This window comes from Carcharodon carcharias, chromosome 33 (genome assembly GCF_017639515.1).
Source record: "Carcharodon carcharias isolate sCarCar2 chromosome 33, sCarCar2.pri, whole genome shotgun sequence".
Taxonomy (NCBI): domain Eukaryota; kingdom Metazoa; phylum Chordata; class Chondrichthyes; order Lamniformes; family Lamnidae; genus Carcharodon; species Carcharodon carcharias.
The window spans coordinates 8,064,478-8,085,610 of record NC_054499.1 but is presented as its reverse complement, the minus strand read 5'-3'; the positions used below and the strand labels follow the sequence as shown (position 1 = coordinate 8,085,610).

At 45.8% G+C, this 21,133-nt stretch overlaps 2 protein-coding genes across 2 annotated transcripts; both read right to left on the bottom strand.

The window, feature by feature from the left end:
• Positions 1-8,078: 8,078 nt before the first annotated feature.
• LOC121272173 (cell wall protein DAN4-like) lies at positions 8,079-14,245 on the bottom strand (the record flags this gene model as incomplete). The annotated part of the gene is made up of 5 exons (XM_041178673.1): positions 8,079-8,254; positions 9,067-9,594; positions 10,752-11,141; positions 12,623-12,691; positions 13,963-14,245. Coding segments are annotated over 5 exons (1,446 nt in total), but the record flags the coding sequence as incomplete, so codon positions are not given.
• Positions 14,246-15,242: 997 nt separating this feature from the next.
• LOC121272228 (cell wall protein DAN4-like) lies at positions 15,243-20,907 on the bottom strand (the record flags this gene model as incomplete). Its single annotated transcript, XM_041178754.1, has 3 exons — positions 15,243-15,422; positions 19,549-20,049; positions 20,281-20,907. Coding segments are annotated over 3 exons (1,308 nt in total), but the record flags the coding sequence as incomplete, so codon positions are not given.
• Positions 20,908-21,133: the final 226 nt, after the last annotated feature.

The following is a 21,133-nucleotide window of genomic DNA, read 5'->3' as shown; positions in this document are numbered from 1 at the left end:
GTGGCTTCACTGGTTTCTATGGTGCTTGTTGTGGTACTTGCACTGGTTTCTTTGGTACTTGTTGTGGTGGTTGCACTGGTTTCTGTGGTGCTTATTGAAGTGGTTTCACTGGTTTTTGTGGTGGATGTTGAAGTGGTTTCACTGGTTACTGTGGTACTTGTTGAAGTGGGTTCACTGGTTTTGGTGGTGCTTGTTGAGGTACTTCCACTGGTTTCTGTGGTACTTGTTGAGGTGGGTTCACTGGTTTTTGTGGTGCTTGTTGAGGTGGGTTCAGTGGTTACGGTGATACTTGTTGAGGTGGGTTCAGTGGTTTCAGTAGTACTTGTTGAAGTGGTTTCACTGGTTTTTGTGGTACTTGTTGAGGTGGTTGCACTGGTTTCTGTGGTAATTGTTGAATTGGGTTCACTGGTTTCTGTGGTGGATGTTGAGGTGGTTGCACTGGTTTCTGTGGTACTTGTTGAAGTGGGTTCACTGGTTTTGGTGGTGCTTGTTGAGGTACTTCCACTGGTTTCTGTGGTACTTGTTGAAGTGGGTTCACTGGTGTTTGTGGTGCTTGTTGAGGTGGGTTCAGTGGTTTCGGTGATACTTGTTGAGGTGGGTTCAGTGGTACTTGTTGAGGTGGTTTCACTGGTTTTTTTGGTACTTGTTGAGGTGGTTGCACTAGTTTCTGTGGTACTTGTTGAAGTGGGTTTACTAGTTTTGGTGGTGCTTTTTGAGGTACTTCCACTGGTTTCTGTGGTACTTGTTGAATTAGGTTCACTGGTTTTTTGTGCTTGTTGAGGTGTGTACACTGGTTTCTGTGGTACCTGTTGAGGTGGCTTCACTGGTTTCTGTGGTGCTTGTTGTGGTGCTTCCACTGGTTTCTGTGGTACTTGTTGAAGTGGTATCTGTGTTTCTTGTGGTGTTTGTTGAGGTGGGCTCAGTGGTTTCTGTGGTACCTGTTGAAGTGGTTTCACTGGTTTTTGTGGTACTTGTTGAGGTGGCTTTGCTGGTTTCTGTGGTACTGAACATGGTGGCTTCACTGGTTTCCATGGTGCTTGTTGAAGTGGTTTCACTGGTTTTTGTGGTGGATGTTGAGGTGGTTTCACTGGTTACTGTGGTATGTGTTGAAGTGGGTTCACTGGTTTTGGTGGTGCTTGTTGAGGTACTTCCACTGGTTTCTGTGGCACTTGTTGAAGTGGGTTCACTGGTTTTTGTGGTGCTTGTTGAGGTGGGTTCAGTGTTTTCGGTGATACTTGTTGAGGTGGGTTCAGTGGTTTCAGTGGTACTTGTTGAGGTGGTTGCACTTGTTTCTGTGGTAATTGTTGAATTGGGTTCACTGGTTTCTGTGGTGGATGTTGAGTTGGTTGCACTGGTTTCTGTGGTCCTTGTTGAAGTGGGTTCACTGGTTTTGGTGGTGCTTGTTGAGGTACTTCCACTGGTTTCTGTGGTACTTGTTGAAGTGGGTTCACTGGTTTTTGTGGTGCTTGTTGAGGTGGGTTCAGTGGTTTCGGTGATACTTGTTGAGGTGGGTTCAGTGGTTTCAGTGGTACTTGTTGAGGTGGTTTCACTGGTTTTTGTGGTACTTGTTGAGGTGGTTGCACTGGTTTCTGTGGTACTTGTTGAAGTGGGTTTACTACTTTTGGTGGTGCTTTTTGAGGTACTTCCACTGGTTTCTGTGGTACTTGTTGAAGTAGGTTCACTGGTTTTTGTGCTTGTTGAGGTGTGTACACTGGTTTCTGTGGTACCTGTTGAGGTGGTTTCACTGGTTTCTGTGGTGCTTGTTGTGGTGCTTCCACTGGTTTCTGTGGTACTTGTTGAAGTGGGTTCACTGGTGTTTGTGGTACTTGTTGAGGTGGTCTCACTGGTTTCTGTGGGGCTTGTTGGGGTGGGTTCACTGGTTTTTGCGGTGGTTGCACTGGTGTCTGTGGTACTTGTTAAAGTGGGTTCACTGATTTTGGTGGAACTTGTTGAGGTGGCTTCACTGGTTTCTGTGGTGCTTATTGTGGTACTTCCACTGGTTTTTTGGGTAATTGTTGAAGTGTGTTCAGTGTTTTTTGTGGTGCTTGTTGAGGTGGCTTCACTGGTTTCTGTGGTACTGAACGTGGTGGCTTCACTGGTTTGTGTGGCGCTTGTTGAGGGTCTTTCACTGGTGTCTGTGGTACTGGATGAAGTGGGATAACTAGTTTTCATGGTACTTGTTGAGGTGGCTTCACTGGTTTCTGTGGTACTGAACGTGGTGACTTCACTGGTTTGCGTGGTGCTTGTTGAGGGACTTTCACTGGTTTCTGTGGTGCTTGTGGTGGTTGCACTGGTTTCTATGGTGCTTATTGAAGTGGGTTCACTGGTTTTGGTGCTGCTTGTTGAGGGGGGTTCACTAATTTCTGTGGTACCTGTTGAGGTGGTTTCACTGGTTTTAATGGTACTTGTTGAGGTGGTTAGATGGGTTTCTGTGGTGCTTGTTGATGTGGGTTCACTGGTTTCTATGGTGCTTGTTGAAGTGGGATCACTAATTTTGGTAGTGCTTGTTGAGGTACTTCTGCTGGTTTCTGTAGTCCTTGTTGAAGTGGGTTCACTGGTTTCTGTGGTCGATGTTGAGGTGGTTGCACTGGTTTCTGTGGTACTTGTTGAAGTGGGTTCACTGGTTTTGGTGGTGCTTGTTGAGGTACTTCCATTGGTTTCTGTGGTACTTGTTGAAGTGGGTTCACTGGTTTTTGTGGTGCTTGTTGAGGTGGGTTCAGTGTTTTCGGTGATACATGTTGAGGTGGGTTCAGTGGTTTCAGTGGTACTTGTTGAGGTGGTTTCACTGGTTTTTGTGGTACTTGTTGAGGTGGTTGCACTTGTTTCTGTGGTAATTGTTGAATTGGGTTCACTGGTTTCTGTGGTGGATGTTGAGGTGGTTGCACTGGTTTCTGTGGTACTTGTTGAAGTGGGTTCACTGGTTTTGGTGGTGCGTGTTGAGGTACTTCCACTGGTTTCTGTGGTTCTTGTTGAAGTGGGTTCACTGGTTTTTGTGGTGCTTGTTGAGGTGGTTGCACTGGTTTCTGTGGTACTTGTTGAAGTGGGTTTACTAGTTTTGGTGGTGCTTTTGGAGGTACTTCCACTGGTTTCTGTGGTACTTGTTGAAGTAGGTTCACTGGTTTTTGTGCTTGTTGAGGTGTGTACACTGGTTTCTGTGGTACCTGTTGAGGTGGTTTCACTGGTTTCTGTGGTGCTTGTTGTGGTGCTTCCACTGGTTTCTGTGGTACTTGCTGAAGTGGGATCTGTGTTTCTTGTGGTGTTTGATGAGGTGGGCTCAGTGGTTTCTGTGGTCCCTGTTGATGTGGTTTCACTGGTTTTTGTGGTACTTGTTGAGGTGGCTTTGCTGGTTTCTGTGTTACTGAACATGGTGGCTTCACTGGTTTCCATGGTGCTTGTTGAAGTGGGTTCACTGGTTTTTGTGGTGCTTGTTGAGGGTGGTTCACTTGTTTCTGTGGTACTTGTTGACGTGGTTAAACCAGTTTCCGTGGTGCTTGGTGATGTGGTTTCACTGGTTTCTGTGATGCTTGTGGTGGTTGCACTGGTTTCTATGGTGCTTATTGAAGTGGGTTCACTGGTTTTGGTGCTGCTTGTTGAGGGGGGTTCACTAATTTCTGTGGTACCTGTTGAGGTGGTTTCACTGGTTTTAATGGTACTTGTTGAGGTGGTTAGATGGGTTTCTGTGGTGCTTGTTGATGTGGGTTCACTGGTTTCTGTGGTGCTTGTTGAAGTGGGATCACTAATTTTGGTAGTGCTTGTTGAGGTACTTCTGCTGGTTTCTGTAGTCCTTGTTGAAGTGGGTTCACTGGTTTTTGTGGTGCTTGTTGCAGTGGTTGCACTGGTATCTGTGGTACCTGTTGAAGTGGTTTCACTGGTTTTTGTGGTGCATGTTGAGGTGGTTGTACTGGTTTCTGTGGTACTTGTTGAAGTGGGTTCACTGGTTTTGGTGGTGCTTGTTGAGGTACTTCCACTTGTTTCTGTGGTAATTGTTGTGGTAGGTTCACTGCTTTTTGTGGTGCTTGTTGAGGTGGGTTCAGTGGTTTTGGTGGTACTTGTTGAGGTGGGTTCAGTGGTTTCAGTGGTACCTGTTGAGGTGGTTTCACTGGTTTTTGTGGTACTTGTTAAGGTGGTTGCACTGGTTTTTGTGGTACTTTTTGAAGTGGGTTCACTGATTTTGGTGGTGCTTATTGAGGTACTTCCACTGGTTTCTGTGGTACTTGTTGAAGTGGGTTCACTGGTTTCTGTGGTACCTGTTGAGGTGGTTTCACTGGTTTTTGCGGTACTTGTTGCAATGGTTTCACTGGTTTTTGTGGTAGTTGTTGAGGTGGCTTCACTGCTTTCTGTGGTGCTTGTTGTGGTAATTCCACTGGTTTCTGTGGTACTTGTTGAAGTGTGTTCAGTGTTTTTTGTGGTGCTTTTTGAGGTGAGTTCACTGTTTTGTTTGGTACCTGTTGAAGTGGCTTCACTGGTTTCTGTGGTTCTGAATGTGGTGACTTCACTGGTTTGCGTGTAGCTTGTTGAGGTACTTCCACTGGTTTCTGTGGTACCTGTTGAAGTGATTCAACTGGTTTTTGTGCTTGTTGAGGTGGGTACACTGGTTTCTATGGTACTTGTTGAAGTGGGTTCAGTGTTTCTTGTGGTGCTTATTGAGGTGGGCTCAGTGGTTTCTGTGGTACCTGTTGAGGTGGTTTTACTGGTTTTGGTGGTGCTTGTTGTGGTAATTCCACTGGTTTCTGTGGTACTTGCTGAAGTGGGCTCACTGGTTTTTGTGGTGCTTGTTGAGGTGGTTTCACTGGTTTTTTTGGGACTTGTTGAGGTGGTTGCACTGGTTTCTGATGTACTTGTTGAAGTTGGTTCACTGGTTTTTGTGGTACTTGCTGAGGTGGGTTCACTGGTTTCTCTTGTAACAAATGTGGTTTGGCTGGTTGCTGTGTTGATTGTTGAGGTACTTTCACTGGTTTCTGTTGTACTTATTGAAGTGGGTTCACTGGTTTTGGTGGTGCTTGTTGACGTGGTTGCACTGGTTTTTGTGGTACTTGTTGAGGTGGTTGCACTGGTTTCTGTGGTACTTGTTGAAGTGGGTTTACTAGTTTTGGTGGTGCTTTTTGAGGTACTTCCACTGGTTTCTGTGGTACTTGTTGAATTAGGTTCACTGGTTTTTGTTGCTGTTGAGGTGTGTACACTGGTTTCTGTGGTACCTGTTGAGGTGGCTTCACTGGTTTCTGTGGTGCTTGTTGTGGTGCTTCCACTGGTTATTGTGGTACTTGTTGAAGTGGTATCTGTGTTTCTTGTGGTGTTTGTTGAGGTGGGCTCAGTGGTTTCTGTGGTACCTGTTGAAGTGGTTTCACTGTTTTCTGTGGTACTTGTTGAGGTGGCTTTGCTGGTTTTTGTGGTACTGAACATGGTGGCTTCACTGGTTTCCATGGTGCTTGTTGAAGTGGGTTCACTGGTTTTTGTTGTGGATGTTGAGGTGTTTTCACTGGCTACTGTGGTACTTGTTGAAGTGGGGTCAATGGTTTTGGTGTTGCTTGTTGAGGTACTTCCACTGGTTTCTGTGGTACTTTTTGAAGTTGGTTCACTGGTTTTTGTGGTGCTTGTTGAGGTGGGTTCAGTGGTTTCGGTGATACTTGTTGAGGTGAGTCCAGTGGTTTCAGTGGTACTTGTTGAGGTGGTTGCACTGGTTTCTGTGGTACGTGTTAAAGTTGGTTCACTGGTTTTTGTGGTACTTGTTGAGGTGGGTTCACTGGTTTCTCTCGTAACAAATGTGGTTTGGCTGGTTGCTGTGTTGATTGTTGAGGTACTTTCACTGGTTTCTGTTGTACTTATTGAAGTGGGTTCACTGGTTTTGGTGGTGCTTGTTGAGGTACTTCCACTGATTTCTGTGGTACTTGCTGAAGTGGGTTCACTGGTTTTAATGCTTGTTGAGGTGGGTACACTGGTTTCTGTTTTACCTGTTGAGGTGGCTTCACTGGTTTCTATGGTGCTTGTTGTGGTACTTGCACTGGTTTCTGTGGTAGTTGTTGTGGTCTTTGCACTGGTTTCTGTGGTGCTTAATGAATTGGTTTCACTGGTTTTTGTGGTGGATGTTGAGGTGGTTTCACTGGTTTCTGTGGTACTTGTTGAAGTGGGTTCACTGGTTTTGGTGGTGCTTGTTGAGGTACTTCCACTGGTTTCTGTGGTACTTGTTGAAGTGGGTTCATTGGTTTTTGTGGTGCTTGTTGAGGTGGGTTCAGTGGTTTCGGTGATACTTGTTGAGGTGGGTTCAGTGGTTTCAGTGGTACTTGTTGAGGTGGTTTCACTGGTTTTTGTGGTACTTGTTGAGGTGGTTGCACTGGTTTCTGTGGTAATTGTTGAATTGGGTTTACTGGTTTCTGTGGTGGATGTTGAGGTGGTTTCACTGGTTTCTGTGGTACTTGTTGAAGTGGGTTCACTGGTTTTGGTGGTGCTTGTTGAGGTACTTCCACTGGTTTCTGTACTACTTGTTGAAGTGGGTTCACTGGTTTTTGTGGTGCTTGTTGAGGTGGGTTCAGTGGTTTCGGTGATACTTGTTGAGGTGGGTTCAGTGGTTTCAGTAGTACTTGTTGCGGTGGTTTCACTGCTTTTTGTGGTACTTGTTGAGGTGGTTGCACTGGTTTCTGTGGTACTTGTTGAAGTGCGATCTGTGTTTCTTGTGGTGTTTGTTGAGGTGGGCTCAGTGGTTTCTGTGGTACATGTTGAAGTGGTTTCACTGGTTTTGGTGGTACTTGTTGAGGTGGCTTTGCTGGTTTCTGTGGTACTGAACATGGTGGCTTCACTGGTTTCCACGGTGCTTGTTGAAGTTGGTTCACTGGTTTTTGTGGTGCTTGTTGAGGGTGGTTCACTAGTTTCTGTGTTACTTGTTGACGTGGTTAAACCAGTTTCCGTGGTGCTTGGTGATGGGGGTTCACTGGTTTCTGTGATGCTTGTTGAAGTGGGATCACTGGTTTTGGTGGTGCTTGTTGAGGTACTTCTGCTGGTTTCTGTGGTCCTTGTTGAAGTAGTTTCAGTGTCCTTTGTGGTGCTTGTTCACGGGGGTTCACTGTTTTCTGTGGTACCTGTTGAAGTGGTTTCACTGGTTTTTATGCTACTTGTTGAGGTGTCTTCACTGGTTTCTGTGGTTCTGAATGTGGTGGCTTCAGTGGTTTGCGTGGAGCTTGTTGAGGTAGTTTCACTGGTTACTGTGGTACTTGTTAAAGTGGGTTCACTGGTTTTGGTGTTGCTTGTTGAGGTACTTCCACTGGTTTCTGTGGTACTTGCTGAAGTGGGTTCACTGGTTTTTGTGGTGCTTGTTGAGGTGGGTTCAGTGGTTTCGGTGATACTTGTTGAGGTGGGTTCAGTGGCTTCAGTGGTACTTGTTGAGGTGGTTGCACTGGTTTCTGTGGTACTTGTTGAAGTGGTTCACTGGTTTTTGTGGTACTTGTTGATGTGGGTTCACTGGTTTCTCTCGTAACAAATGTGGTTCGACTGGTTGCTGTGTTGATTGTTGAGGTACTTTCACTGGTTTCTGTTGTACTTATTGAAGTGGGTTCACTGGTTTTGGTGGTGCTTGTTGAGGTACTTCCACTGGTTTCTGTGGTACTTGCTGAAGTGGGTTCACTGGTTTTTATGCTTGTTGAGGTGGGTACACTGGTTTCTGTTGTACCTGTTGAGGTGGCTTCACTGGTTTCTATGGTGCTTGTTGTGGTACTTCCAGTGGTTTCTGTGGTACCTGTTGTGGTGGTTGCACTGGTTTCTTTGGTGCTTATTGAAGTGGTTTCACTGGTTTTTGTGGTGGATGTTGAGGTGTTTTCACTGGTTACTGTGGTACTTGTTGAAGTGGGTTCACTGGTTTTGGTGGTGCTTGTTGAGGTACTTCCACTGGTTTCTGTGGTACATGTTGAAGTGGGTTCACTGGTTTTTGTGGTGCTTGTTGAGGTGGGTTCAGTGGTTTCGGTGATACTTGCTGAGGTGGGTTCAGTGGTTTCAGTGGTACTTGTTGAGGTGGTTTCACTGGTTTTTGTGGTATTTGTTGAGGTGGTTGCAGTGGTTTCTGTGGTAATTGTGGAATTGGGTTCACTGGTTTCTGTGGTGGATGTTGAGGTGGTTGCACTGGTTTCTGTGGTACTTGTTGTAGTGGGTTCACTGGCTTTGGTGGTGCTTGTTGAGGTGGGTTCAGTGGTTTCAGTGATACTTGTTGAGGTGGGTTCAGTGGTTTCAGTGGTACTTGTTGAGGTGGTTTCACTGGTTTTTGTGGTACTTGCTGAGGTGCTTGCACTGGTTTCTGTGGTACTTGTTGAAGTGGGTTTACTAGTTTTGGTGGTGCTTTTTGAGGTACTTCCACTGGTTTCTGTGGTCCTTGTTGAAGTAGGTTCACTGGTTTTTGTGCTTGTTGAGGTGTGTACACTGGTTCTGTGGTACCTGTTGAGATGGTTTCACTGGTTTCTGTGGTGCTTGTTGTGGTGCTTCCACCGGTTTCTGTGGTACTTGTTGAAGTGGGATCTGTGTTTCTTGTGGTGTTTGTTGAGGTGGGCTCAGTGGTTTCTGTGGTACCTGTTGAAGTGGTTTCACTGGTTTTTATGGTACTTGTTGAGGTGGCTTTGCTGGTTTCTGTGTTACTGAACATGGTGGCTTCACTGGTTTCCATGGTGCTTGTTGAAGTGGGTTCACTGGTTTTGGTGGTGCTTTTTGAGGTGGTTTCACTGGCTTTTGTGGTACTTGTTGAGGTGGTTGCACTGGTTTCTGTGGTACGTGTTAAAGTTGGTTCACTGGTTTTTGTGGTACTTGTTGAGGTGGGTTCACTGGTTTCTCTCGTAACAAATGTGGTTTGGCTGGTTGCTGTGTTGATTGTTGAGGTACTTTCACTGGTTTCTGTTGTACTTATTGAAGTGGGTTCACTGGTTTTGGTGGTGCTTGTTGAGGTACTTCCACTGGTTTCTGTGGTACTTGCTGAAGTGGGTTCACTGGTTTTAATGCTTGTTGAGGTGGGTACACTGGTTTCTGTGGTACCTGTTGAGGTGGCTTCACTGGTTTCTATGGTGCTTGTTGTGTTACTTGCACTGGTTTCTGTGGTACTTGTTGTGGTTGCACTGGTTTCTGTGGTGCTTAATGAATTGGTTTCACTGGTTTTTGTGGTGGATGTTGAGGTGGTTTCACTGGTTTCTGTGGTATTTGTTGAAGTGGGTTCACTGGTTTTGGTGGTGCTTGTTGAGGTATTTCCACTGGTTTCTGTGGTACTTGTTGAAGTGGGTTCATTGGTTTTTGTGGTGCTTGTTGAGGTGGGTTCAGTGGTTTCGGTGATACTTGTTGAGGTGGGTTCAGTTGTTTCAGTGGTACTTGTTGAGGTGGTTTCACTGGTTTTTGTGGTATTTGTTGAGGTGGTTGCAGTGGTTTCTGTGGTAATTGTGGAATTGGGTTCACTGGTTTCTGTGGTGGATGTTGAGGTGGTTGCACTGGTTTCTGTGGTACTTGTTGTAGTGGGTTCACTGGCTTTGGTGGTGCTTGTTGAGGTGGGTTCAGTGGTTTCAGTGATACTTGTTGAGGTGGGTTCAGTGGTTTCAGTGGTACTTGTTGAGGTGGTTTCACTGGTTTTTGTGGTACTTGCTGAGGTGCTTGCACTGGTTTCTGTGGTACTTGTTGAAGTGGGTTTACTAGTTTTGGTGGTGCTTTTTGAGGTACTTCCACTGGTTTCTGTGGTCCTTGTTGAAGTAGGTTCACTGGTTTTTGTGCTTGTTGAGGTGTGTACACTGGTTCTGTGGTACCTGTTGAGATGGTTTCACTGGTTTCTGTGGTGCTTGTTGTGGTGCTTCCACCGGTTTCTGTGGTACTTGTTGAAGTGGGATCTGTGTTTCTTGTGGTGTTTGTTGAGGTGGGCTCAGTGCTTTCTGTGGTACCTGTTGAAGTGGTTTCACTGGTTTTTATGGTACTTGTTGAGGTGGCTTTGCTGGTTTCTGTGTTACTGAACATGGTGGCTTCACTGGTTTCCATGGTGCTTGTTGAAGTGGGTTCACTGGTTTTGGTGGTGCTTTTTGAGGTGGTTTCACTGGCTTTTGTGGTACTTGTTGAGGTGGTTGCACTGGTTTCTGTGGTACGTGTTAAAGTTGGTTCACTGGTTTTTGTGGTACTTGTTGAGGTGGGTTCACTGGTTTCTCTCGTAACAAATGTGGTTTGGCTGGTTGCTGTGTTGATTGTTGAGGTACTTTCACTGGTTTCTGTTGTACTTATTGAAGTGGGTTCACTGGTTTTGGTGGTGCTTGTTGAGGTACTTCCACTGGTTTCTGTGGTACTTGCTGAAGTGGGTTCACTGGTTTTAATGCTTGTTGAGGTGGGTACACTGGTTTCTGTGGTACCTGTTGAGGTGGCTTCACTGGTTTCTATGGTGCTTGTTGTGTTACTTGCACTGGTTTCTGTGGTACTTGTTGTGGTTGCACTGGTTTCTGTGGTGCTTAATGAATTGGTTTCACTGGTTTTTGTGGTGGATGTTGAGGTGGTTTCACTGGTTTCTGTGGTATTTGTTGAAGTGGGTTCACTGGTTTTGGTGGTGCTTGTTGAGGTATTTCCACTGGTTTCTGTGGTACTTGTTGAAGTGGGTTCATTGGTTTTTGTGGTGCTTGTTGAGGTGGGTTCAGTGGTTTCGGTGATACTTGTTGAGGTGGGTTCAGTTGTTTCAGTGGTACTTGTTGAGGTGGTTTCACTTTTTTTTGTGGTACTTGTTGAGGTGGTTGCACTGGTTTCTGTGGTAATTGTTGAATTGGGTTCACTGGTTTCTGTGGTGGATGTTGAGGTGGTTGCACTGGTTTCTGTGGTACTTGTTGAAGTGGGTTCACTGGTTTTGGTGGTGCTTGTTGAGGTACTTCCACTGGTTTCTGTAGTACTTGTTGAAGTGGGTTCACTGGTTTTTGTGGTGCTTGTTGAGGTGGGTTCAGTGGTTTCGGTGATACTTGTTGAGGTGGGTTCAGTGGTTTCAGTAGTACTTGTTGAGGTGGTTTCACTGGTTTTTGTGGTACTTGTTGAGGTGGTTGCACTGGTTTCTGTGGTACTTGTTGAAGTGGGATCAGTGTTTATTGTGGTGTTTGTTGAGGTGGGATCAGTGGTTTCTGTGGTACATGTTGAAGTGGTTTCACTGGTTTTTGTGGTACTTGTTGAGGTGGCTTTGCTGGTTTCTGTGGTACTGAACATGGTGGCTTCACTGGTTTCCATGGTGCTTGTTGAAGTGGGTTCACTGGATTTTGTGGTGGATGTTGAGGTGGTTTCACTGGTTACTGTGGTACTTGCTGAAGTGGGTTCACTGGTTTTTATGCTTGTTGAGGTGGGTACACTGGTTTCTGTTGTACCTGTTGAGGTGGCTTCACTGGTTTCTATGGTGCTTGTTGTGGTACTTTCACTGGTTTCTGTGGTACTTGTTGTGGTGGTTGCACTGGTTTCTTTGGTGCTTATTGAAGTGGTTTCACTGGTTTTTGTGGTGGATGTTGAGGTGGTTTCACTGGTTACTGTGGCACTTGTTGAAGTGGGTTCACTGGTTTTGGTGGTGCTTGTTGAGGTACTTCTGCTGGTTTCTGTGGTCCTTGTTGAAGTAGTTTCAGTGTCCTTTGTGGTGCTTGTTCACGGGGGTTCACTGTTTTCTGTGGTACCTGTTGAAGTGGTTTCACTGGTTTTTATGCTACTTGTTGAGGTGTCTTCACTGGTTTCTGTGGTTCTGAATGTGGTGGCTTCAGTGGTTTGCGTGGAGCTTGTTGAGGTAGTTTCACTGGTTACTGTGGTACTTGTTAAAGTGGGTTCACTGGTTTTGGTGTTGCTTGTTGAGGTACTTCCACTGGTTTCTGTGGTACTTGCTGAAGTGGGTTCACTGGTTTTTGTGGTGCTTGTTGAGGTGGGTTCAGTGGTTTCGGTGATACTTGTTGAGGTGGGTTCAGTGGCTTCAGTGGTACTTGTTGAGGTGGTTGCACTGGTTTCTGTGGTACTTGTTGAAGTGGTTCACTGGTTTTTGTGGTACTTGTTGATGTGGGTTCACTGGTTTCTCTCGTAACAAATGTGGTTCGACTGGTTGCTGTGTTGATTGTTGAGGTACTTTCACTGGTTTCTGTTGTACTTATTGAAGTGGGTTCACTGGTTTTGGTGGTGCTTGTTGAGGTACTTCCACTGGTTTCTGTGGTACTTGCTGAAGTGGGTTCACTGGTTTTTATGCTTGTTGAGGTGGGTACACTGGTTTCTGTTGTACCTGTTGAGGTGGCTTCACTGGTTTCTATGGTGCTTGTTGTGGTACTTCCAGTGGTTTCTGTGGTACTTGTTGTGGTGGTTGCACTGGTTTCTTTGGTGCTTATTGAAGTGGTTTCACTGGTTTTTGTGGTGGATGTTGAGGTGTTTTCACTGGTTACTGTGGTACTTGTTGAAGTGGGTTCACTGGTTTTGGTGGTGCTTGTTGAGGTACTTCCACTGGTTTCTGTGGTACATGTTGAAGTGGGTTCACTGGTTTTTGTGGTGCTTGTTGAGGTGGGTTCAGTGGTTTTGGTGATACTTGCTGAGGTGCGTTCAGTGGTTTCAGTGGTACTTGTTGAGGTGGTTTCACTGGTTTTTGTGGTATTTGTTGAGGTGGTTGCAGTGGTTTCTGTGGTAATTGTGGAATTGGGTTCACTGGTTTCTGTGGTGGATGTTGAGGTGGTTGCACTGGTTTCTGTGGTACTTGTTGTAGTGGGTTCACTGGCTTTGGTGGTGCTTGTTGAGGTGGGTTCAGTGGTTTCAGTGATACTTGTTGAGCTGGGTTCAGTGGTTTCAGTGGTACTTGTTGAGGTGGTTTCACTGGTTTTTGTGGTACTTGCTGAGGTGCTTGCACTGGTTTCTGTGGTACTTGTTGAAGTGGGTTTACTAGTTTTGGTGGTGCTTTTTGAGGTACTTCCACTGGTTTCTGTGGTCCTTGTTGAAGTAGGTTCACTGGTTTTTGTGCTTGTTGAGGTGTGTACACTGGTTCTGTGGTACCTGTTGAGATGGTTTCACTGGTTTCTGTGGTGCTTGTTGTGGTGCTTCCACCGGTTTCTGTGGTACTTGTTGAAGTGGGATCTGTGTTTCTTGTGGTGTTTGTTGAGGTGGGCTCAGTGCTTTCTGTGGTACCTGTTGAAGTGGTTTCACTGGTTTTTATGGTACTTGTTGAGGTGGCTTTGCTGGTTTCTGTGTTACTGAACATGGTGGCTTCACTGGTTTCCATGGTGCTTGTTGAAGTGGGTTCACTGGTTTTGGTGGTGCTTTTTGAGGTGGTTTCACTGGCTTTTGTGGTACTTGTTGAGGTGGTTGCACTGGTTTCTGTGGTACGTGTTAAAGTTGGTTCACTGGTTTTTGTGGTACTTGTTGAGGTGGGTTCACTGGTTTCTCTCGTAACAAATGTGGTTTGGCTGGTTGCTGTGTTGATTGTTGAGGTACTTTCACTGGTTTCTGTTGTACTTATTGAAGTGGGTTCACTGGTTTTGGTGGTGCTTGTTGAGGTACTTCCACTGGTTTCTGTGGTACTTGCTGAAGTGGGTTCACTGGTTTTAATGCTTGTTGAGGTGGGTACACTGGTTTCTGTGGTACCTGTTGAGGTGGCTTCACTGGTTTCTATGGTGCTTGTTGTGTTACTTGCACTGGTTTCTGTGGTACTTGTTGTGGTTGCACTGGTTTCTGTGGTGCTTAATGAATTGGTTTCACTGGTTTTTGTGGTGGATGTTGAGGTGGTTTCACTGGTTTCTGTGGTATTTGTTGAAGTGGGTTCACTGGTTTTGGTGGTGCTTGTTGAGGTATTTCCACTGGTTTCTGTGGTACTTGTTGAAGTGGGTTCATTGGTTTTTGTGGTGCTTGTTGAGGTGGGTTCAGTGGTTTCGGTGATACTTGTTGAGGTGGGTTCAGTTGTTTCAGTGGTACTTGTTGAGGTGGTTTCACTTTTTTTTGTGGTACTTGTTGAGGTGGTTGCACTGGTTTCTGTGGTAATTGTTGAATTGGGTTCACTGGTTTCTGTGGTGGATGTTGAGGTGGTTGCACTGGTTTCTGTGGTACTTGTTGAAGTGGGTTCACTGGTTTTGGTGGTGCTTGTTGAGGTACTTCCACTGGTTTCTGTAGTACTTGTTGAAGTGGGTTCACTGGTTTTTGTGGTGCTTGTTGAGGTGGGTTCAGTGGTTTCGGTGATACTTGTTGAGGTGGGTTCAGTGGTTTCAGTAGTACTTGTTGAGGTGGTTTCACTGGTTTTTGTGGTACTTGTTGAGGTGGTTGCACTGGTTTCTGTGGTACTTGTTGAAGTGGGATCTGTGTTTCTTGTGGTGTTTGTTGAGGTGGGCTCAGTGGTTTCTGTGGTACATGTTGAAGTGGTTTCACTGGTTTTTGTGGTACTTGTTGAGGTGGCTTTGCTGGTTTCTGTGGTACTGAACATGGTGGCTTCACTGGTTTCCATGGTGCTTGTTGAAGTGGGTTCACTGGATTTTGTGGTGGATGTTGAGGTGGTTTCACTGGTTACTGTGGTACTTGCTGAAGTGGGTTCACTGGTTTTTATGCTTGTTGAGGTGGGTACACTGGTTTCTGTTGTACCTGTTGAGGTGGCTTCACTGGTTTCTATGGTGCTTGTTGTGGTACTTTCACTGGTTTCTGTGGTACTTGTTGTGGTGGTTGCACTGGTTTCTTTGGTGCTTATTGAAGTGGTTTCACTGGTTTTTGTGGTGGATGTTGAGGTGGTTTCACTGGTTACTGTGGTACTTGTTGAAGTGGGTTCACTGGTTTTGGTGGTGCTTGTTGAGGTACTTCCACTGGTTTCTGTGGTACATGTTGAAGTGGGTTCACTGGTTTTTGTGGTGCTTGTTGTGGTGGGTTCAGTGGTTTTGGTAATACTTGCTGAGGTGGGTTCAGTGGTTTCAGTGGTACTTGTTGAGGTGGTTTCACTGGTTTTTGTGGTATTTGTTGAGGTGGTTGCACTGGTTACTGTGGTAATTGTGGAATTGGGTTCACTGGTTTCTGTGGTGGATGTTGAGGTGGTTGCACTGGTTTCTGTGGTACTTGTTGAAGTGGGTTCACTGGCTTTGGTGGTGCTTGTTGAGGTGGGTTCAGTGGTTTCGGTGATACTTGTTGAGGTGGGTTCAGTGGTTTCAGTGGTACTTGTTGAGGTGGTTTCACTGGTTTTTGTGGTACTTGCTGAGGTGGTTGCTCTGGTTTCTGTGGTACTTGTTGAAGTGGGTTTACTAGTTTTGGTGGTGCTTTTTGAGGTACTTCCACTGGTTTCTGTGGTCCTTGTTGAAGTAGGTTCACTGGTTTTTGTGCTTGTTGAGGTGTGTACACTGGTTCTGTGGTACCTGTTCAGATGGTTTCACTGGTTTCTGTGGTGCTTGTTGTGGTGCTTCCACCGGTTTCTGTGGTACTTGTTGAAGTGGGATCTGTGTTTCTTGTGGTGTTTGTTGAGGTGGTCTCAGTGCTTTCTGTGGTACCTGTTGAAGTGGTTTCACTGGTTTTTATGCTACTTGTTGAGGTGTCTTCACTGGTTTCTGTGGTTCTGAATGTGGTGGCTTCAGTGGTTTGCGTGGAGCTTGTTGAGGTAGTTTCACTGGTTACTGTGGTACTTGTTGAAGTGGGTTCACTGGTTTTGGTGTTGCTTGTTGAGGTACTTCCACTGGTTTCTGTGGTACTTGCTGAAGTGGGTTCACTGGTTTTTATGCTTGTTGAGGTGGGTACACTGGTTTCTGTTGTACCTGTTGAGGTGGCTTCACTGGTTTCTATGGTGCTTGTTGTGGTACTTTCAGTGGTTTCTGTGGTACTTGTTGTGGTGGTTGCACTGGTTTCTTTGGTGCTCATTGAAGTGGTTTCACTGGTTTTTGTGGTGGATGTTGAGGTGGTTTCACTGGTTACTGTGGTACTTGTTGAAGTGGGTTCACTGGTTTTGGTGGTGCTTGTTGAGGTACTTCCACTGGTTTCTGTGGTACATGTTGAAGTGGGTTCACTGGTTTTTGTGGTGCTTGTTGAGGTGGGTTCAGTGGTTTTGGTGATACTTGCTGAGGTGGGTTCAGTGGTTTCAGTGGTACTTGTTGAGGTGGTTTCACTGGTTTTTGTGGTATTTGTTGAGGTGGTTGCACTGGTTTCTGTGGTAATTGTGGAATTGGGTTCACTGGTTTCTGTGGTGGATGTTGAGGTGGTTGCACTGGTTTCTGTGGTACTTGTTGTAGTGGGTTCACTGGCTTTGGTGGTGCTTGTTGAGGTGGGTTCAGTGGTTTCAGTGATACTTGTTGAGGTGGGTTCAGTGGTTTCAGTGGTACTTGTTGAGGTGGTTTCACTGGTTTTTATGGTACTTGCTGAGGTGCTTGCACTGGTTTCTGTGGTACTTGTTGAAGTGGGTTTACTAGTTTTGGTGGTGCTTTTTGAGGTACTTCCACTGGTTTCTGTGGTCCTTGTTGAAGTAGGTTCACTGGTTTTTGTGCTTGTTGAGGTGTGTACACTGGTTCTGTGGTACCTGTTGAGATGGTTTCACTGGTTTCTGTGGTGCTTGTTGTGGTGCTTCCACCGGTTTCTGTGGTACTTGTTGAAGTGGGATCTGTGTTTCTTGTGGTGTTTGTTGAGGTGGTCTCAGTGCTTTCTGTGGTACCTGTTGAAGTGGTTTCACTGGTTTTTATGGTACTTGTTGAGGTGGCTTTGCTGGTTTCTGTGTTACTGAACATGGTGGCTTCACTGGTTTCCATGGTGCTTGTTGAAGTGGGTTCACTGGTTTTGGTGGTGCTTTTTGAGGTGGTTTCACTGGTTTTTGTGGTACTTGTTGAGGTGGTTGCACTGGTTTCTGTGGTACGTGTTAAAGTTGGTTCACTGGTTTTTGTGGTACTTGTTGAGGTGGGTTCACTGGTTTCTCTCGTAACAAATGTGGTTTGGCTGGTTGCTGTGTTGATTGTTGAGGTACTTTCACTGGTTTCTGTTGTACTTATTGAAGTGGGTTCACTGGTTTTGGTGGTGCTTGTTGAGGTACTTCCACTGGTTTCTGTGGAACTTGCTGAAGTGGGTTCACTGGTTTTAATGCTTGTTGAGGTGGGTACACTGGTTTCTGTGGTACCTGTTGAGGTGGCTTCACTGGTTTCTATGGTGCTTGTTGTGTTACTTGCACTGGTTTCTGTGGTACTTGTTGTGGTTGCACTGGTTTCTGTGGTGCTTAATGAATTGGTTTCACTGGTTTTTGTGGTGGATGTTGAGGTGGTTTCACTGGTTTGTGTGTTATTTGTTGAAGTGGGTTCACTGGTTTGGGTGGTGCTTGTTGAGGTATTTCCACTGGTTTCTGTGGTACTTGTTGAAGTGGGTTCATTGGTTTTTGTGGTGCTTGTTGAGGTGGGTTCAGTGGTTTCGGTGATACTTGTTGAGGTGGGTTCAGTTGTTTCAGTGGTACTTGTTGAGGTGGTTTCACTTTTTTTGTGGTACTTGTTGAGGTGGTTGCACTGGTTTCTGTGGTAATTGTTGAATTGGGTTCACTGGTTTCTGTGGTGGATGTTGAGGTGGTTGCACTAGTTTCTGTGGTACTTGTTGAAGTGGGTTCACTGGTTTTGGTGGTGCTTGTTGAGGTACTTCCACTGGTTTCTGTAGTACTTGTTGAAGTGAGTTCACTGGTTTTTGTGGTGCTTGTTGAGGTGGGTTCAGTGGTTTCGGTGATACTTGTTGAGGTGGGTTCAGTGGTTTCAGTGGTACTTGTTGAGGTGGTTTCACTGGTTTTTGTGGTACTTGTTGAGGTGGTTGCACTGGTTTCTGTGGTACTTGTTGAAGTGGGATCTGTGTTTCTTGTGGTGTTTGTTGAGGTGGGCTCAGTGGTTTCTGTGGTACATGTTGAAGTGGTTTCACTGGTTTTTGTGGTACTTGTTGAGGTGGCTTTGCTGGTTTCTGTGGTACTGAACATGGTGGCTTCACTGGTTTCCATGGTGCTTGTTGAAGTGGGATCACTGGATTTTGTGGTGGATGTTGAGGTGGTTTCACTGGTTACTGTGGTACTTGCTGAAGTGGGTTCACTGGTTTTTATGCCTGTTGAGGTGGGTACACTGGTTTCTGTTGTACCTGTTGAGGTGGCTTCACTGGTTTCTATGGTGCTTGTTGTGGTACTTTCAGTGGTTTCTGTGGTACTTGTTGTGGTGGTTGCACTGGTTTCTCTGGTGCTTATTGAAGTGGTTTCACTGGTTTTTGTGGTGGATGTTGAGGTGGTTTCACTGGTTACTGTGGTACTTGTTGAAGTGGGTTCACTGGTTTTGGTGGTGCTTGTTGAGGTACTTCCACTGGTTTCTGTGGTACATGTTGAAGTGGGTTCACTGGTTTTTGTGGTGCTTGTTGAGGTGGGTTCAGTGGTTTTGGTGATACTTGCTGAGGTGGGTTCAGTGGTTTCAGTGGTACTTGTTGAGGTGGTTTCACTGGTTTTTGTGGTATTTGTTGAGGTGGTTGCACTGGTTTCTGTGGTAATTGTGGAATTGGGTTCACTGGTTTCTGTGGTGGATGTTGAGGTGGTTGCACTGGTTTCTGTGGTACTTGTTGTAGTGGGTTCACTGGCTTTGGTGGTGCTTGTTGAGGTGGGTTCAGTGGTTTCGGTGATACTTGTTGAGGTGGGTTCAGTGGTTTCAGTGGTACTTGTTGAGGTGGTTTCACTGGTTTTTGTGGTACTTGCTGAGGTGGTTGCACTGGTTTCTGTGGTACTTGTTGAGGTGGGTTTACTAGTTTTGGTGGTGCTTTTTGAGGTACTTCCACTGGTTTCTGTGGTCCTTGTTGAAGTAGGTTCACTGGTTTTTGTGCTTGTTGAGGCGTGTACACTGGTTCTGTGGTACCTGTTGAGATGGTTTCACTGGTTTCTGTGGTGCTTGTTGTGGTGCTTCCACTGGTTTCTGTGGTACTTGTTGAAGTGGGATCTGTGTTTCTTGTGGTGTTTGTTGAGGCGGGCTCAGTGCTTTCTGTGGTACCTGTTGAAGTGGTTTCACTGGTTTTTATGGTACTTGTTGAGGTGGCTTTGCTGGTTTCTGTGTTACTGAACATGGTGTCTTCACTGGTTTCCATGGTGCTTGTTGAAGTGGGTTCACTGGTTTTGGTCGTGCTTTTTGAGGTGGTTTCACTGGTTTTTGTGGTACTTGTTGAGGTCGTTGCACTGGTTTCTGTGGTACTTGTTGAAGTTGGTTCACTGGTTTTTGTGGTACTTGTTGAGGTGGGTTCACTGGTTTCTCTCGTAACAAATGTGGTTTGGCTGGTTGCTGTGTTGATTGTTGAGGTAATTTCACTGGTTTCTGTTGTACTTATTGAAGTGGGTTCACTGGTTTTGGTGGTGCTTGTTGAGGTACTTCCACTGGTTTCTGTGGTACTTGCTGAAGTGGGTTCACTGGTTTTAATGCTTGTTGAGGTGGGTACACTGGTTTCTGTGGTACCTGTTGAGGTGGCTTCACTGGTTTCTATGGTGCTTGTTGTGTTACTTGCACTGGTTTCTGTGGTACTTGTTGTGGTGGTTGCAATGGTTTCTGTGGTGCTTAATGAATTGGTTTCACTGGTTTTTGTGGTGGATGTTGAGGTGGTTTCACTGGTTTCTGTGGTATTTGTTGAAGTGGGTTCACTGGTTTTGGTGGTGCTTGTTGAGGTATTTCCACTGGTTTCTGTGGTACTTGTTGAAGTGGGTTCATTGGTTTTTGTGGTGCTTGTTGAGGTGGTTTCACTGGTTTTTGTGGGACTTGTTGAGGTGGGTTCAGTGGTTTCAGTGGTACTTGTTGAGGTGGTTTCACTGGTTTTTGTGGTACTTGTTGAGGTGGTTGCACTGGTTTCTGTGGTAATTGTTGAATTGGGTTCACTGGTTTCTGTGATGGATGTTGAGGTGGTTGCACTGGTTTCTGTGGTACTTGTTGAAGTGGGTTCACTGGTTTTGGTGGTGCTTGTTGAGGTACTTCCACTGGTTTCTGTAGTACTTGTTGAAGTGGGTTCACTGGTTTTTGTGGTGCTTGTTGAGGTGGGTTCAGTGGTTTCGGTGATACTTGTTGAGGTGGGTTCAGTGGTTTCAGTAGTACTTGTTGAGGTGGTTTCACTGGTTTTTGTGGTAGTTGTTGAGGTGGTTGCACTGGTTTCTGTGGTACTTGTTGAAGTGGGATCTGTGTTTCTTGTGGTGTTTGTTGAGGTGGGCTCAGTGGTTTCTGTGGTACATGTTGAAGTGGTTTCACTGGTTTTTGTGGTACTTGTTGAGGTGGCTTTGCTGGTTTCTGTGGTACTGAACATGGTGGCTTCACTGGTTTCCATGGTGCTTGTTGAAGTGGGTTCACTGGATTTTGTGGTGGATGCTGAGGTGGTTTCACTGGTTACTGTGGTACTTGCTGAAGTGGGTTCACTGGTTTTTATGCTTGTTGAGGTGGGTACACTGGTTTCTGTTGTACCTGTTGAGGTGGCTTCACTGGTTTCTATGGTGCTTGTTGTGGTACTTCCACTGGTTTCTGTGGTACTTGTTGTGGTGGTTGCACTGGTTTCTTTGGTGCTTATTGAAGTGGTTTCACTGGTTTTTGTGGTGGATGTTGAGGTGGTTTCACTGGTTACTGTGGTACTTGTTGAAGTGGGTTCACTGGTTTTGGTGGTGCTTGTTGAGGTACTTCCACTGGTTTCTGTGGTACATGTTGAAGTGGGTTCACTGGTTTTTGTGGTGCTTGTTGAGGTGGGTTCAGTGGTTTCGGTGATAATTGCTGAGGTGGGTTCAGTGGTTTCAGTGGTACTTGTTGAGGTGGTTTCACTGGTTTTTGTGGTATTTGTTGAGGTGGTTGCACTGGTTTCTGTGGTAATTGTGGAATTGGGTTCACTGGTTTCTGTGGTGGATGTTGAGGTGGTTGCACTGGTTTCTGTGGTACTTGTTGAAGTGGGTTCACTGGCTTTGGTGGTGCTTGTTGAGGTGGGTTCAGTGGTTTCGGTGATACTTGTTGAGGTGGGTTCAGTGGTTTCAGTGGTACTTGTTGAGGTGGTTTCCCTGGTTTTTGTGGTACTTGCTGAGGTGGTTGCACTGGTTTCTGTGGTACTTGTTGAAGTGGGTTTACTAGTTTTGGTGGTGCTTTTTGAGGTACTTCCACTGGTTTCTGTGGTCCTTGTTGAAGTAGGTTCACTGGTTTTTGTGCTTGTTGAGGTGTGTACACTGGTTCTGTGGTACCTGTTGAGATGGTTTCACTGGTTTCTGTGGTGCTTGTTG